The sequence below is a fragment of the Solanum dulcamara genome, chromosome 7 (genome assembly GCF_947179165.1).
Source record: "Solanum dulcamara chromosome 7, daSolDulc1.2, whole genome shotgun sequence".
NCBI lineage: Eukaryota > Viridiplantae > Streptophyta > Magnoliopsida > Solanales > Solanaceae > Solanum > Solanum dulcamara.
This window is the reverse complement of record NC_077243.1, coordinates 23,454,522-23,468,164: the sequence shown is the minus strand read 5'-3', so window position 1 is coordinate 23,468,164 and position 13,643 is coordinate 23,454,522. Positions and strand designations below refer to the sequence as shown.

Here is a 13,643-nt window from a genome sequence, read left to right as displayed (position 1 = left end):
TTGGTATTTCAAAGTATATACCAAATATTGAACTTTTAAACTTCGATTCGATAATTCGGTAATCGGTAAATCAAAATTCGGTTCGATACAGTATTCAGTAATACCATATTGAAGTCGAAGTCCACACGGAATATGTTAATACATCATATTCACAATAGCAACAATAAAAGATGTGAAAATTTTTAATAACAAACTAAACAATGATGTTGCCTTCTTAGAAATGCACATAGTGATCTCAAATTTGCCTTTGCTGTCCCTTTAGGTACAGGTTCTAACAACCAAGCTGAAATTAAAGTTGTTGCCTTCATTTTTTTTGATTTTCTACACTAGTATAGTTTCTTTTTGTATCCATCTTCTGTGCAGGTACCTGCAACATCACTTTGAAGCTGCAGCTTGATGTGAAGGATCACCTCTCAGATTGGTTATCTTGATTCTTGCAGTTGCAGAGCTGCAACATCCAACTCCAAGCAATAACTTGCTGAGCTGCAGAGCTTCAACTCTAAGCAACAACTCTTCAAGGAACTTCACATTTCAGACTTGCAGCACCACCAAAGTTGTTGCAGTTGAGTTTCCATAAGTGCAACATACAACAACAACATCCAACAACAACAACAAACACCTGCAGGCTGCAGCAACAACAGTAACACTTGCAGCAGCTACACAACAACAACAACAAACAACAGATCTCAACAACAACACCTGCAGCAGCTACACTACAGCAACAACACACAACAACAGTAACAAACAACAACACTCAACAACAACACTTGCAACAACTATCATAATGCGGCGAAGCAGATCTTGATTCTATAGCTTTCCTCTTCACAGTCACTGAATGTTGTTCAACTTCCGGTGTTGAATCAAGAGACTCAGTAAGAGCTAGAGGTGCGCTTTCACTGACATTGGTTGTTCGACTTGTTTCATCTTCAATCTAAACATAGAAGAGATTACAAATGTTATAAGTTATAAATTGAAAGTGTAAAAGGAAATATTCAACTCCTTAAATTCGATGTGATAAAAATAAAAATAAGCTAATCAAACATTCCGTTCCACCTAACAAGCTCAAGCAAATCTGTAAATTGCTAATTCATTCTAGGTTACAGAAGAAAAAAGCACAATATATGAAACTCCCCTTCACCTTCTGTCTTATAAATCAAACATACAACTGCTTAAGAGTAATACCAAAAAGTAGTCGGGCAAATGGACATTTCAGAAATTGAGTATTAGCCCAACTATTGAAACTGTTCATCAACAGTTTTCAAGACAAATTTTGAACTACAATGACTATTAATGAATTGAACTCAAAATAGAAAGTTTCAAGAATTCACAACAATCATTCATTCGGTAAGACTATTAAAAAAGAGGAGAAGAGAAGAAGGAAGACTGGAAGAGGAAGAGGAAGAGGAAGAGGAAGAGAAGAAGCAAAGAGAACTTATCTTCAAGAATTCACAGCAATCATGCCATGTTTCTTAGCTCCTTCTACATCAGCTAAATGTTGTAATCAATAATAGCATACCCAGAGAGTGAATCTAATATAGGACCAACAACTCTATAGAAAAATCATGGTCGATATATGCATCCAGATATACACAAACATACATATCTCACAAGCATAGAGAGGTATGGAAGTACTGAAGTATTGAGGTCTTAACAGCGCCGTAGGTGAAGGTGTGAAGGCATGAAGCGGTGAAGGTGAAGGCGTGAAGCAAAACTCAGAACTCACTGAAGTATTGAGGTCTTAATGTTAGGGTTAGATAAGTTAAATGACAATTGGGCTGGACTTAAATTATAACAATGGGCCTATAGCCCTTTATGTTTAAAATGAGTCTTCTAGGCGGCCCAACAAATTTAATTTCGGTATTCAGTATTTACCGAATACCGAATGATATAATTATAAATACCGAATATCGAAACCAAAATACCAAAATGTTAACTTTCGGTATCGAATACCGAACTGAATTATCGAATACCGAAATACCAAAATAACCGGTTCAATTCGATAATTCGGTTTTCGATATTTTATGTCCAGCCCTAAAAAGAATCAACACAAATTTAAAATGAGGAGGGAACAATTACAATAAAGTTAACTGTTAACTGTTATATTCCTCTCTTTTAAATTTGTCCTTCATTTTCAGATACAAGGACGAGAGTAAGAAACTAGAGAATATTAAAATTTTGTTTCTCAAAATAGACATCAATCAAATAGTGATAAAAGACATTTAATTTATGAAATTATGCTTTGTTTCCTTGAGATTCAAAGAGTGATTTGAAGCAACTTAATTTCAGTAGAAAAATCAACAACTTTCGCTGTAATATAAGGTACACATTCATTGATTTTGCTCCAAATTTATTGCAATGGCATCAGAGCAAAGGTTGATTGTTATGTGTTTGCGAAATTATTGTTGAAATAAATCACATAAATATTTTATCGACCTTCTTTTTTTAGCAGTGTAGAAATCCTTGAAATAGTATATGAACTTACCTGCTAGATTGGAAATTGGATCTAGTTATAGATCTAAAACTACTTCATTTATTTTTGAAATCTGATCTGAAAAAATGATTATATCTATCCTCTGTTTTTTTTAGAAGAGGATAAGTTGAAAGAATGTTTTTCTATGGAGATTAGTTATTGATGAGGAAAAGTTTTCCTCAATAAGAAAACGTGCAAAAGCATATCTTTTCTTGATTCCTTTATAAAAAAAACTTGTAAATAGTACAGTGCTTTTACTAGCTTTTGTCATCTTCGTATACTTTATTTATTATATATAGTACTAAATCAATAGTGATAATAAATATTTGTACTATCTTCTTTAATTAGAAATCATGTAATATTTCTTTTGGGGAGGGGAGGGGGAATGAATTTATATTATATATATATATATATATATATATATATATATATATATATATATATATATTTTGTAATAATGAAGTATGAGAAGTTGTTTCTTGTCAACTTGTGATTTGGAAAATTTTATAGTGCCTATGTTCCTTCATTTTTATACTTTAAGGGTAATAATATGGTACAAAGTACAGTGATACTTCCTTTAGTTTTTTATGTTAGTAAAAGTAATTCTTATACGTTTTTTTAAACGGGTCTTGCATATAGTCAAAACTGATTTTGATTTTGACTTTTATATTAATGAACAAGAATTTTATTAATAGTCATATGCTAAAATATGTGTACATTTTTTGGTTGTTTATATATGTGCACTAAATTGGTCTTGAAATAAATTTTATTCCCTAAGCCTTAAGTTGTTTGTTTTGATTTTGCCTTCTATCAGAAATTTGGGACATTCGTTGTCACATTAAATGGTTCTAACCATATTTCTGATTTCTTGTTTGCATTTCAGATATGGTTGAATGGGAATTTGCTCATATTGCTCCAAGTGGGAGTGGTACTGATAGAGGAGCAAAAAAAATCGTAGAAGATTGCGACGAAAAAAGGATTAAAATCGAAAACGATTCAGATTCAGAGCCTGAAGTCATAAAAAATGACTCAAGAAAAAATCTAAACAAAGATAAAATAGCCTATAAAAGGGAAGAAAGAAGGCTTTATAAAAAGTTTTAAAATATTAAAATCGATTCATTTGAACAATTACCAATATTTCTCAATTTGTTTTTGATTAAAATTAATGAGATATATGACTGTTACATATATGTTGAAGATTGGTATGGGCTAGGTATTCTGTATAGTTCATTACCAGATTATTGGAAGAATGAACTAGCAGACATCTATCACGATTTTGGTCCTAATGAAACACTGTGGAGGTTCACATTGACTTTTGAAGCTAGATGACCAGCGTGATCCCATAGAAATAAAGTCTAATATTTAGAATCTTGTTATGTTTTACATATTATGTAATGAACACCTTTGTTTATATTTAATATGAATATATGATTTTTATCCTATTTTACATTATTGAATGATGTAAATTATTTGATTGAAAAATTCTTGTAAATATAGTCTTTAAAATATTAAAATACACATTAAAAAATTTGTTTCTTAATTTGGTTAAATATTTAGTTAGTAGATGATGATTGGATACTTACGTATCTTTTCGATTTTATACTAAATATGAAACCTTCATGAGAATTAATTTGCGTGAATGTGCATGTCACATTTATAATTGATTAAAATTTTTTGTGTGATTGTCTCTTAATTACAGACATGGCATCAAAAAGTATTATTGCTGACTTAAACAAAGGTGAAAAATTGAACGGTGACAATTATGACAATTACAAGAAGCGTCATGATCAAAATATCAAACAACACCTTAGGGTGATGTCAAACATGACAGCCCAACTCAAAAGTGTTCATGTTCTCTCATATGAACAAAATATTTAGGTAGTGATCCGGTCTCTTCCCAATAATTGGGAACATTTGAAGGTTAACTTGACCCATAATGATAGTACCAAAACCTTCTCTAATGTTGCCCGCCATGTTGAACTTGAAGATTAGCAGCTTGGTGTTGTTGCTAATACCTTTGTGGTAGAGTAAAGTGGTACAAAGTCTTCAAGATTCAAGCGCAAGAAGAATTGGAAAAGAAATAGGAAGAATAAAGAGACTGGAGAAGGACCCTCTAAGAAACAGAAGAAACCAAATTCCAAGAAGGAAAAATATTTTTTCAAGAAGAGAGACAAGAGTAAAATGAAGTGCTATAATTTCTAAGTTCTAGGGCGTTTTGCTCGTGAATGTACCAAGCCCAAAATGTAGCATTTCTAAACGCAACTCTAAGTGCTTCATATGTTTCTAGCACTTCTTTATTAACTGAATCTTATCCTCTGTAGATTGTAGACTCAGGATCCATTGACCACGTGAGTCAAGATCGAGACACATTTATGGAGTTTAGAATTTCACCTAGATCAAGGTGGATCTATGTTGAAATTAATGCTAGACTAGAAGTCAAAGGAATAGGCACTTGCAAAGAGGAATTGCGTGGTGGCCGATCCTTGATGTTGCATGATGTCCTATATGCTCCAAAGATTTGACGAAACTTAGTATCTGTGTCTGTTCTTCTATATCTTGGTTTTGATTTGTTTTTTAGTCGCAATGATATTAGAATAACTCTAGATAATATTTTATATGATTTTGGACTTCGTTATGATCGTTTTATCATTTTAGATTGTAATCCTTCAACTTATGACTATTATGTTGATCGTTGTGTAATGACATGTTATTAAAGTAACAACAATATATAAACTAGTTTATCTTACTTTTTCTTGTTCTTTTCCATTTCTCCTTCCTCAAATATAAGCAACAACTCCCACCATTGATTGCTTGATGAATCTAATACACTCACACAGATTTGCATTATTAGAAGTACTTGGAATATTTTTCTATCCACTTGAAACAGAATTCTCACAAATTTGAATAGGAGTGTGATCACCCAAATATTCATCCTCTACTACTGCATTAGTGAGGATGGTCACACCTTTCAAATCAGCCTTCAAGACATCAAGGATCGTGTCCTTACCTTCGTCCGCATATGACTTAAATGTTGCCATGTAATTTTGATTGATCTCATGGATAGTAAGGATAAGAAATGGGTGCACAGTCTACAAAAAAATGAAAAATATAAATATAACACAACATTCACTATTTATAAGAATATAGATAATGACATATAAATTTATACCTTTGAACTTTTACCTTTGTACTAAAATGGATCACCTTCCATTGTATTATCACTTTTTGTGGTGTGCCATCTATGTAAACGAGGGATGGACAGAGAAGTATTCAAGTACTTTCCGGTATACTTTTCAAGATGAGGAAAAGACTCATATATCCAAACCTAGAATTAATATAAGAACAAATAAATAAAGTTAGTCTATAAAGTACTACACAAATAAATAAGATTCTATCAAAAATTAATTACATGATTAATAATAATTATCAGAAATGTCCAAGAAAAGCCATACACAGCATATGATGCATTCTTATTTTTATCATACACTTTCCATTGCTTCTTTAAATTAATCCTCTTCTTCAAATACGTCAACGTTAAATCAAAACACTCTTTCTCCCATGGATAACTCATGAAAAAATCTAAATCATCAGCCATCTTGATGCGGTTTGAATCTACAATCTTCGATGCATCATGGGCAAGCAACATCGTATGGACAAACCAAACTAAATAGCACTTCAACTTCTGCTCTTTATTCAGTCTAGTACCCTTTATCAAACTCAACAACTTTGAGCAGTGATGTTTTTATTCTTCTTCAACTTGAAATAAATTTTTTATCATTTTTGAAGGACTTTGTTCATTTTTTATTCATGGGGGTATGCTGAGCAATTCAACCCTATAATCAGTGCAGAATCTCTTAAGCCAAAACATGCAGGCTTATCATGCACACGGAATCAAATTTCATGTAATTTATCGTCATTGTTGACACATCACAACAACATATAATGAACCATTTGTCAATTGAACTTGAAATAATCTGGAATATGTCTCAAGTGGACAAAACAAGTACCCTTAAAGTCATGCTAAAGTTTTTCATCAATTAAAACTTTTCTAAAATCATGATAAACAACCATCCTTGCTCTTACAAAAATCTTTGATGGAAACGATCCTATTTCATCCATCCACGTTGTCAGGCCATATGACTTATTAGAGATATCTTTTACACAAACTAGCAAGGATAGGGGATCATCAACCTCATCTCTACTAATGGTATCTCTACTATTCTCCTCATCTACGCTATTACTTTTCGGTTCACTAGACTCAACATCATCACTAGCTTGGAGACTACTGTCTTGATAGTTTTCGATGTTAGTCATTGTTCCAGATTCTGACTCGGGTTCTTCCACTACAATTTTTTTTGAAGTCTTTGAAACTTGTTCAGCCTTTCATTTCTTATTTCTAGAAGGAGTGGGAGTAGATCGTTTGATGCTGCCGCCTCTAGTTTTAGCCATTTTATACTATCTACAAGTACACAACCAAATAGAGTAAGACTATCGACCACTGGTCTATTAAAACAATCACAGTAATGCTCAAATAAAAACATCCAAAATAAGTATAGATTTCAACAAAAATCGACAAAGCAATGACAGTAATCTTCAGAAACACCATTAAAATTTATTTTCATACAGTAGAAATTTCAAAATCGAATGGTATAAACATAAATATTCAATTATTTTTGGCTATTACCCAAATCAAAACGCCATAATAGTGCGAAATCAAAAACATGAAAAAAAGCTATTTAAATCCAATTAAACTTACTTGAGAGGAAAAAGGTGAGAAGCTTTGAACTTGATAATGAAGCTTTGAACTCCAGAAACCTTTTATGGGATCTTCAAAACGTTTGTTTTATGATAAAAGTGATTTTATGGAGGTCGATAAGGCGGGGAGCGTTTGGAAGATGTAAAGTCATCGACGAAGAAAGAACAAAAGTGAAGTAAAGTGGGAAGTTGAAAACGTTTTTGATCAGAAAGAGATTTGCTAGAAGTTTATTTGAATCCCAAGGTTCATTATTAATATATGAAAATTGGGATTGTAAATTAGTTTTATATTGAAATATATTTTAAGTTATGGTAAAATATATTTTCATAAACTTGTATTTTATTCTCAAATTTTTGTAATGTTTAAAAAAGCCCCTGACCCCACAATCCAAGTTTGTAAAATATTAAATAGGCTCATGACCCCACAATTCAAATTTATAAAATATTAAATAGGTCCATGACCCCTCCACTTTTTCACTTTTTCTAACCCTAACCCTAAAAAATAAATCAAAAAGAAATTAAGTGGCTATTTCCTAATATAAGTTCTGGAGGTGTCCCCCAATCCAATCAATTTCGTGTTTATATGGCATAAAAAAAGTAATTTATTTTGTTATGTCAAATTTTTCTAATGATAAATTTAATTGGGTGATTTTAGAAGATAAAAGTCTAAGTTGAGTGACTTTACTGATGCAAAACAAAATTTAATGACTTTACTAGATAAATTCGCATTGGTGACTAATTTTTTGATATATTAACTTTAACTTCACAGAGTTGACTATAAGGCACTAATTTGAAAAGAAAATTGTGGGTAGAAAAATATGATAATTGTATACCTTATTTATTATGTAGATCGTTGTAATAATTTTAAAAATGGAATAGTTTTTAGGTAATTGTAGTACCATTTCTTACATTGCTACCTATTTTGTTGTCTCATTTATATCCACAATTAACATGAACCTATTCTATATTTACCATTTTTCATTCCCCTTCACTATGTTTGTTCTCTTATTATTGAACAGGGAAAAAACTCAAATATGTCATCGAACTTTGAAAAAAAGGTCATCTATGTCATCCGTTAAAAGTTTGTCTCAATTATGATATTTTTATTTGAGAAAAGGCTCATCCATGCCATTATTTGTTAACTGAAATGGCAAAGATGAGTTAAAGGATAGCACAGATGAGCCTTTTCTCAAATTTCAATGACATATTTGAACCTTTTTCCTACTGAATATTCTCATGTCTCCCAAACGATCAAACCTTCGGCATTATGCAAAATATATTGTTGTCTGTTTACAAAAAGATCAAATTTTCTTTTTGGAGTCTTCTTCAACTTTCAAGAATGGAACATTTAACACTATTTCAATAGCATTATATCAACTTATCAAATTTAATGCAACACTATTTTGATATTGTTATATCAATTATCAACTTCTTAAATTCTTGAGTCTGATGGTTTTATTATTCTAACTTTATATTATATTTTTTTTATTGAAAATTTACATTTTTTACATTCTTACTTATAAGGTTTCGTACATCTTAATCTACAGACCTCACTTGTAGGATAAACTGAGTGTGTTATTGTTATTCCATTTAAATGTCAACTAAAAAAATAAATTAAGGGACTCTATATGAAATTTGACTTTAGGCCTCCAATATTATTAATACGATCCTATGAAAATTTTTCTACCAAATTCTTTTCGACTCTCCAAATAGTAACGGCATCACATAAAAGCACATATCATATGTTCATTGGATCAATGAACACCTAATTGGATTTTACCTTTTTTAATCCGGCTTCAACTTAGGCGCCTCTCAATTTGGAAGGGGGACATTTCCCCCCTATCGATCATAGAAGTGACAACAACTATTGTTAAACCCCTCCGGAAAAGACAACTTTTTCTCATTTCAAATGAAATAACATGTTTAAATCACTATATCATGACTCAAAAATCCACACGATGAAGTTTCATTAGAACTTAACGAGACGTCTTGCTTAAGGCATAATTATTGAGGTTCATGTTCATCATAAAAGAAAGCAACGCATCCATGCAAACGTTTTCGGCAAGTTATGTCCACTAACTTCTAGCTATAGACATCGCCTTTTCTTCCGCAGTGTTTTGTGCTTCTCATTTTTTCGATCAATTTCTAGTCACGTTCACGTATTAATTCCTATAGTTGAATAAACTTCACATGTATTGGCCATGTTCTCTTCACGTTTCGTACGTACCATAGATAAATATGATCTACTTCACCTATGTAATGTGGCGATGTGCAATTAATAGTTGAATATTATAGGTGTAGTTGATGTATTTTATATACGTAAATTAGAAGTCATAGATCCACCTTGGATCTCACACGTTGATAAGTTGACTTTGCCGACAAACTTCAGATGCTTGAATTTCCATGTGATTGCCGCATTGGTGACGGCGCGAGATAAGCTGATACGGCTACATTCACAACTCATTTTTGTGCACCAATTTTATGGTTATTTTATGCTTCATCCGTCCCAATTTAAGCATTTTAATTTAATTAGATGCAAAATTTAAAGAATAAAAGACTTTTAATTTTGTTGTCTAAAATTAAAAATATGTAAAATATATTTAAATATTTTTTGAATTTTGTTGTTTTAAATTTATCAGGTAGGATGTTTGAATTGTAAAGAGGTACCACCACTATAAGAAAAATGATTTTTAGCGTATGCACATTAATAAAGACTATTAAAATCTTCACCAAAATTTGTTAAATGTAACTTTAGGGATATTTACAAAGACTACTAAAATGCTAATTGCCTCAAAAACTATTTAGCGGCAATTACATTATTGTCATTAATTAATTTATCTCTAATGATCAGTTTATGTGTAGCGTACTCTTTCGACTGATAAAAAAAATGTAAAACACTTAAATTTGTACGGAGTAAGCTATCATTATTAAACTTGAGTAATTAAGAAAGATTGTTCCTCCACTATAAATATATTCATAACTTCTCTCCATATTTACAATATATACAACATTTCTCCTCAGTACTTACTATAGCACGAGAATAAATAATGGCGTCGAGTTGCAAAAGCTTGATTTTGCTGCTCTGTGCAATTGTTCTATTGTTCTCACAAACACAGCTTCTAGTCACAGCTGCTAAAGACTCTGGGCAAGCCAACATAAACTTCATCAAAACCAAATGCCGCACCACTACATACCCTTCACTTTGCCTTAAAACACTAATTCCCTATGCGTCTTCTGTGAAAGCCAATTCCACAAAGCTTTGCAAAGAAGCCCTTAACGTAGCCACAAAAGGCGCACGCGACTCCTCTATCATTGTCTCAAATTTAAAAAAACAGAACGGAATTTCCCGATATGAAGCTGCAGCAATTAAAGACTGCATAGAAGATGTAAAGGATGCAATGTACGAACTCAAGCGGGCTTTTGAGGCAATGGGACGTCTAGGTGATAAAGATAAGGAATTTCAGTTGGCTAATGCTAAAACGTATGCAAGTGCTGCTATAACAGACGCGGACTCATGCACCGATGGGTTCTCTGACTACCGTAAGGTAAATCAGAAAGTGCAGGATGCGATAAATAGAAGTATGGCTGTTATTATAAGACTTGGCAGCAACGCCTTGTCACTCATTAACCATCTTTAAGAATACTGATCAATTGTATTGAAAAAGTGATGTCCATCATATATTGCCATAATTAACATTGATTTTTAATTTTGTGTAACAAATCCAAACGTAGAAATAGCAACAAACCACTTTCAATATGTTTAACAAATCCAAACGTAAGAATAGAAACAAATCACTTTCAAAGGAAACAAACTCCTAAATCAAGTGCAAAAACCAAGCTGCTGACTTGTGCACGTAACATATTCAATTTCCATGTGACTGCTTATACCGTTTGGGACGGCGACGTTAGTTGACATGGCACGTTCATAACTTAATTTTGGATTTGCTTCCAACGAATTTATCAATTTCCATAATTCTAACTACACATTATTTTGTCCATAAATTAAATACTTTTCTCTATTTTTCCAATTTTATTACTACCTAGCTTCTTTTATATATATATATATATATATATATATATATATATATATATATATATATATATATATATATATATATATATATATATATATATATATGCTTACTTCACTACTTTTTTTTGTTTGAATAGATAGAAGGTGAGAATATTTTAGATATTCAATACTTATTAGGAGTAATTCAGTTAGGGGAAACCTTAGTAGCTTGGTTAAGTACCTCAACTTTAATCTTGTTGACGATTTCCCACGTTGTAATTCCTTTCTCATTTTTCTTGCTCCATATTTTTTCAAAAACAGAGTAATTTAGTAAGAGTATTAAATAATTAATGTATAAAATTTTTAAAAACATTAAAAAATGATATTGTTAAATAAATATCATTTGTCTCATGTTAAAATTTTAGTAGATCCTTGTGAATTGTTAGAAACTAAAAAAAATATACCGAATAAATTAAGGAAAAAGAGGAAGCTAACAAATAACCAAGTCAAAATTAACTCAAACTACAAAAGTAAATAACCAATAAAGTTGAGAAATCTAGAGAAAGAGGAATTATCGGAAAGTTTAGCAGTAAATGATAAGGATTCAGATGCCCGTACGATTCTCCTCGTGCGAATTTGATCTCCATAAATACACACTCACATCTTTATTCCTAACACTATACCACGAGAAAATGGAGGCGTCTATTAGCAAAACCTTGATTTCCCCCCTTTTGGCAATTGTTTTATTCATCTCACAAACACAGGCGCTGGCTACAGACTCCTCTGCGTACACAAACTTCATCAAAACCAAATGCAACATCACCACACACCCTTCACTTTGCGTGAAAACACTAACGCCGTATGCTTCTTCCGTGAAAACCAACCCCACAATACTTTGCAAAGAAGCCCTTAGAGTAGCCATAAAAGGGGCACGTGATGCCTCTCTCATTCTCTGGAATCTGAAAAAACAGGATGGAATTTCCCGATATGAAGCCGTGGCTATTAAAGACTGCGTGGAAGCTGTGAAGACTAGTGTGTACGAACTCAAGCGGTCTGTTAACACAATAGGACATTTGGGTAGTGGTGAAGACAAGGAATCTCAATTGCATAACGCTATATCGTACGCAAGTTCTGCACTAACAAACGCAGAAACATGCATCGATGGGTTCTCCGAGTCAGAGGAAAAGGTAAATCCGAATGTGAAGATGGTGATAGATAGAAGCATCACAGTTATTAAAACACTCGCCAGCAATGCCTTGTCACTCATTAGCGATCTTTGATTTATGAATAGTACTGCCTTTAGTTTTGTGGTTCATGAGAGACTGGATCCATGGATTTGGTGGAATTAATGCACATGACAATAATTCATTTCTTGTTATAATAATATTGTGGATATGAAATCATTTTTAATCTCCGCTAAAGATATATACCACCATAATTATAGTATATAGTTAGTTTGATGAGACTTCATCATGTGCACGCTATAGGTTTATTTAAAACAATTTCTTAGAGTTGGTTTTCAAAGATTGTGGTACTTAATTGGGTGGATTTGCAATTGGATTCATAGAGTTAGAGTTTCGAAGATGAAATTTTTCGCATATGGTGATGAAAATGGGTTGATTAATATAATTCTTTTATATATCGATTAACATGTTTAGTACAAATCCTAATATAAAATTGACCTCCTACCCAATACTTTTTCTTTTGGGTTTTCCGCCAGATGTCTGATGCCCTATAAGAAATTCTATTAAATCTAAATCGTGCAGTGCAGGGCCATTTGAGGGTGGTGCTCCATGCCGCACTTGAGGGTGGTGCTCCAGCCTCCATGCCCGAAGCTCGAGCACAAGAACTTGAACTAAGGATGGAATGGTCTCAACAATGCACCACAACATTTGTTAGTTTTAGATCCAATACTTTAGCAAAAAAAACTCAAAATAACATCGTTACGTAGCCAAATTCATTCTAAGAAGAGTAATTTTTTTCTCCTAAAATCACGTCATATTAGGCATACCTAAAATTAATAGAAATGTAATAATAGGGAGAAGAATTCAAAGTCAAATCACTTTCTTATATGTGATATTAATACATTGTATACATCGCACGATATATATACACATGAATATTTGTATTCTCTATGTATGCGCTACGTTAAATATATTCTTATCATCTATATACATGATAAGAATAACGGAATGTATATATGTTAATTCAGATAATGTGTACATGAATATATGTCTTTAAATATTTTTAAAAAATAATTGGAAATTAGAATATATCATGATACTTCGCTATATATATAATACTCGTCTTCTTCATCGAATTTCAGTAAAATCTTTCAAACACGTTCAAACTTTGTCCTAAATAGATTTGAACAAACACACACCAAAAAATCTTGAGCTCCGACTC

At 32.1% G+C, this 13,643-nt stretch overlaps 2 protein-coding genes across 2 annotated transcripts; both read left to right on the top strand.

The window, feature by feature from the left end:
- The first annotated feature begins 10,191 nt into the window (after positions 1-10,191).
- On the top strand, positions 10,192-10,979 carry LOC129895810 (pectinesterase inhibitor 4-like). Its single transcript, XM_055971583.1, has one exon. The coding sequence runs from the start codon at positions 10,273-10,275 to the stop codon at positions 10,861-10,863; it is 591 nt and encodes a 196-aa protein (XP_055827558.1). The 5' UTR covers positions 10,192-10,272; the 3' UTR covers positions 10,864-10,979.
- Positions 10,980-11,902: 923 nt separating this feature from the next.
- On the top strand, positions 11,903-12,621 carry LOC129896420 (pectinesterase inhibitor 4-like). Its single transcript, XM_055972317.1, has one exon. It carries the CDS (start codon positions 11,930-11,932, stop codon positions 12,515-12,517), a length of 588 nt encoding a protein of 195 aa, XP_055828292.1. The 5' UTR covers positions 11,903-11,929; the 3' UTR covers positions 12,518-12,621.
- The last annotated feature ends 1,022 nt before the right edge of the window (positions 12,622-13,643 follow it).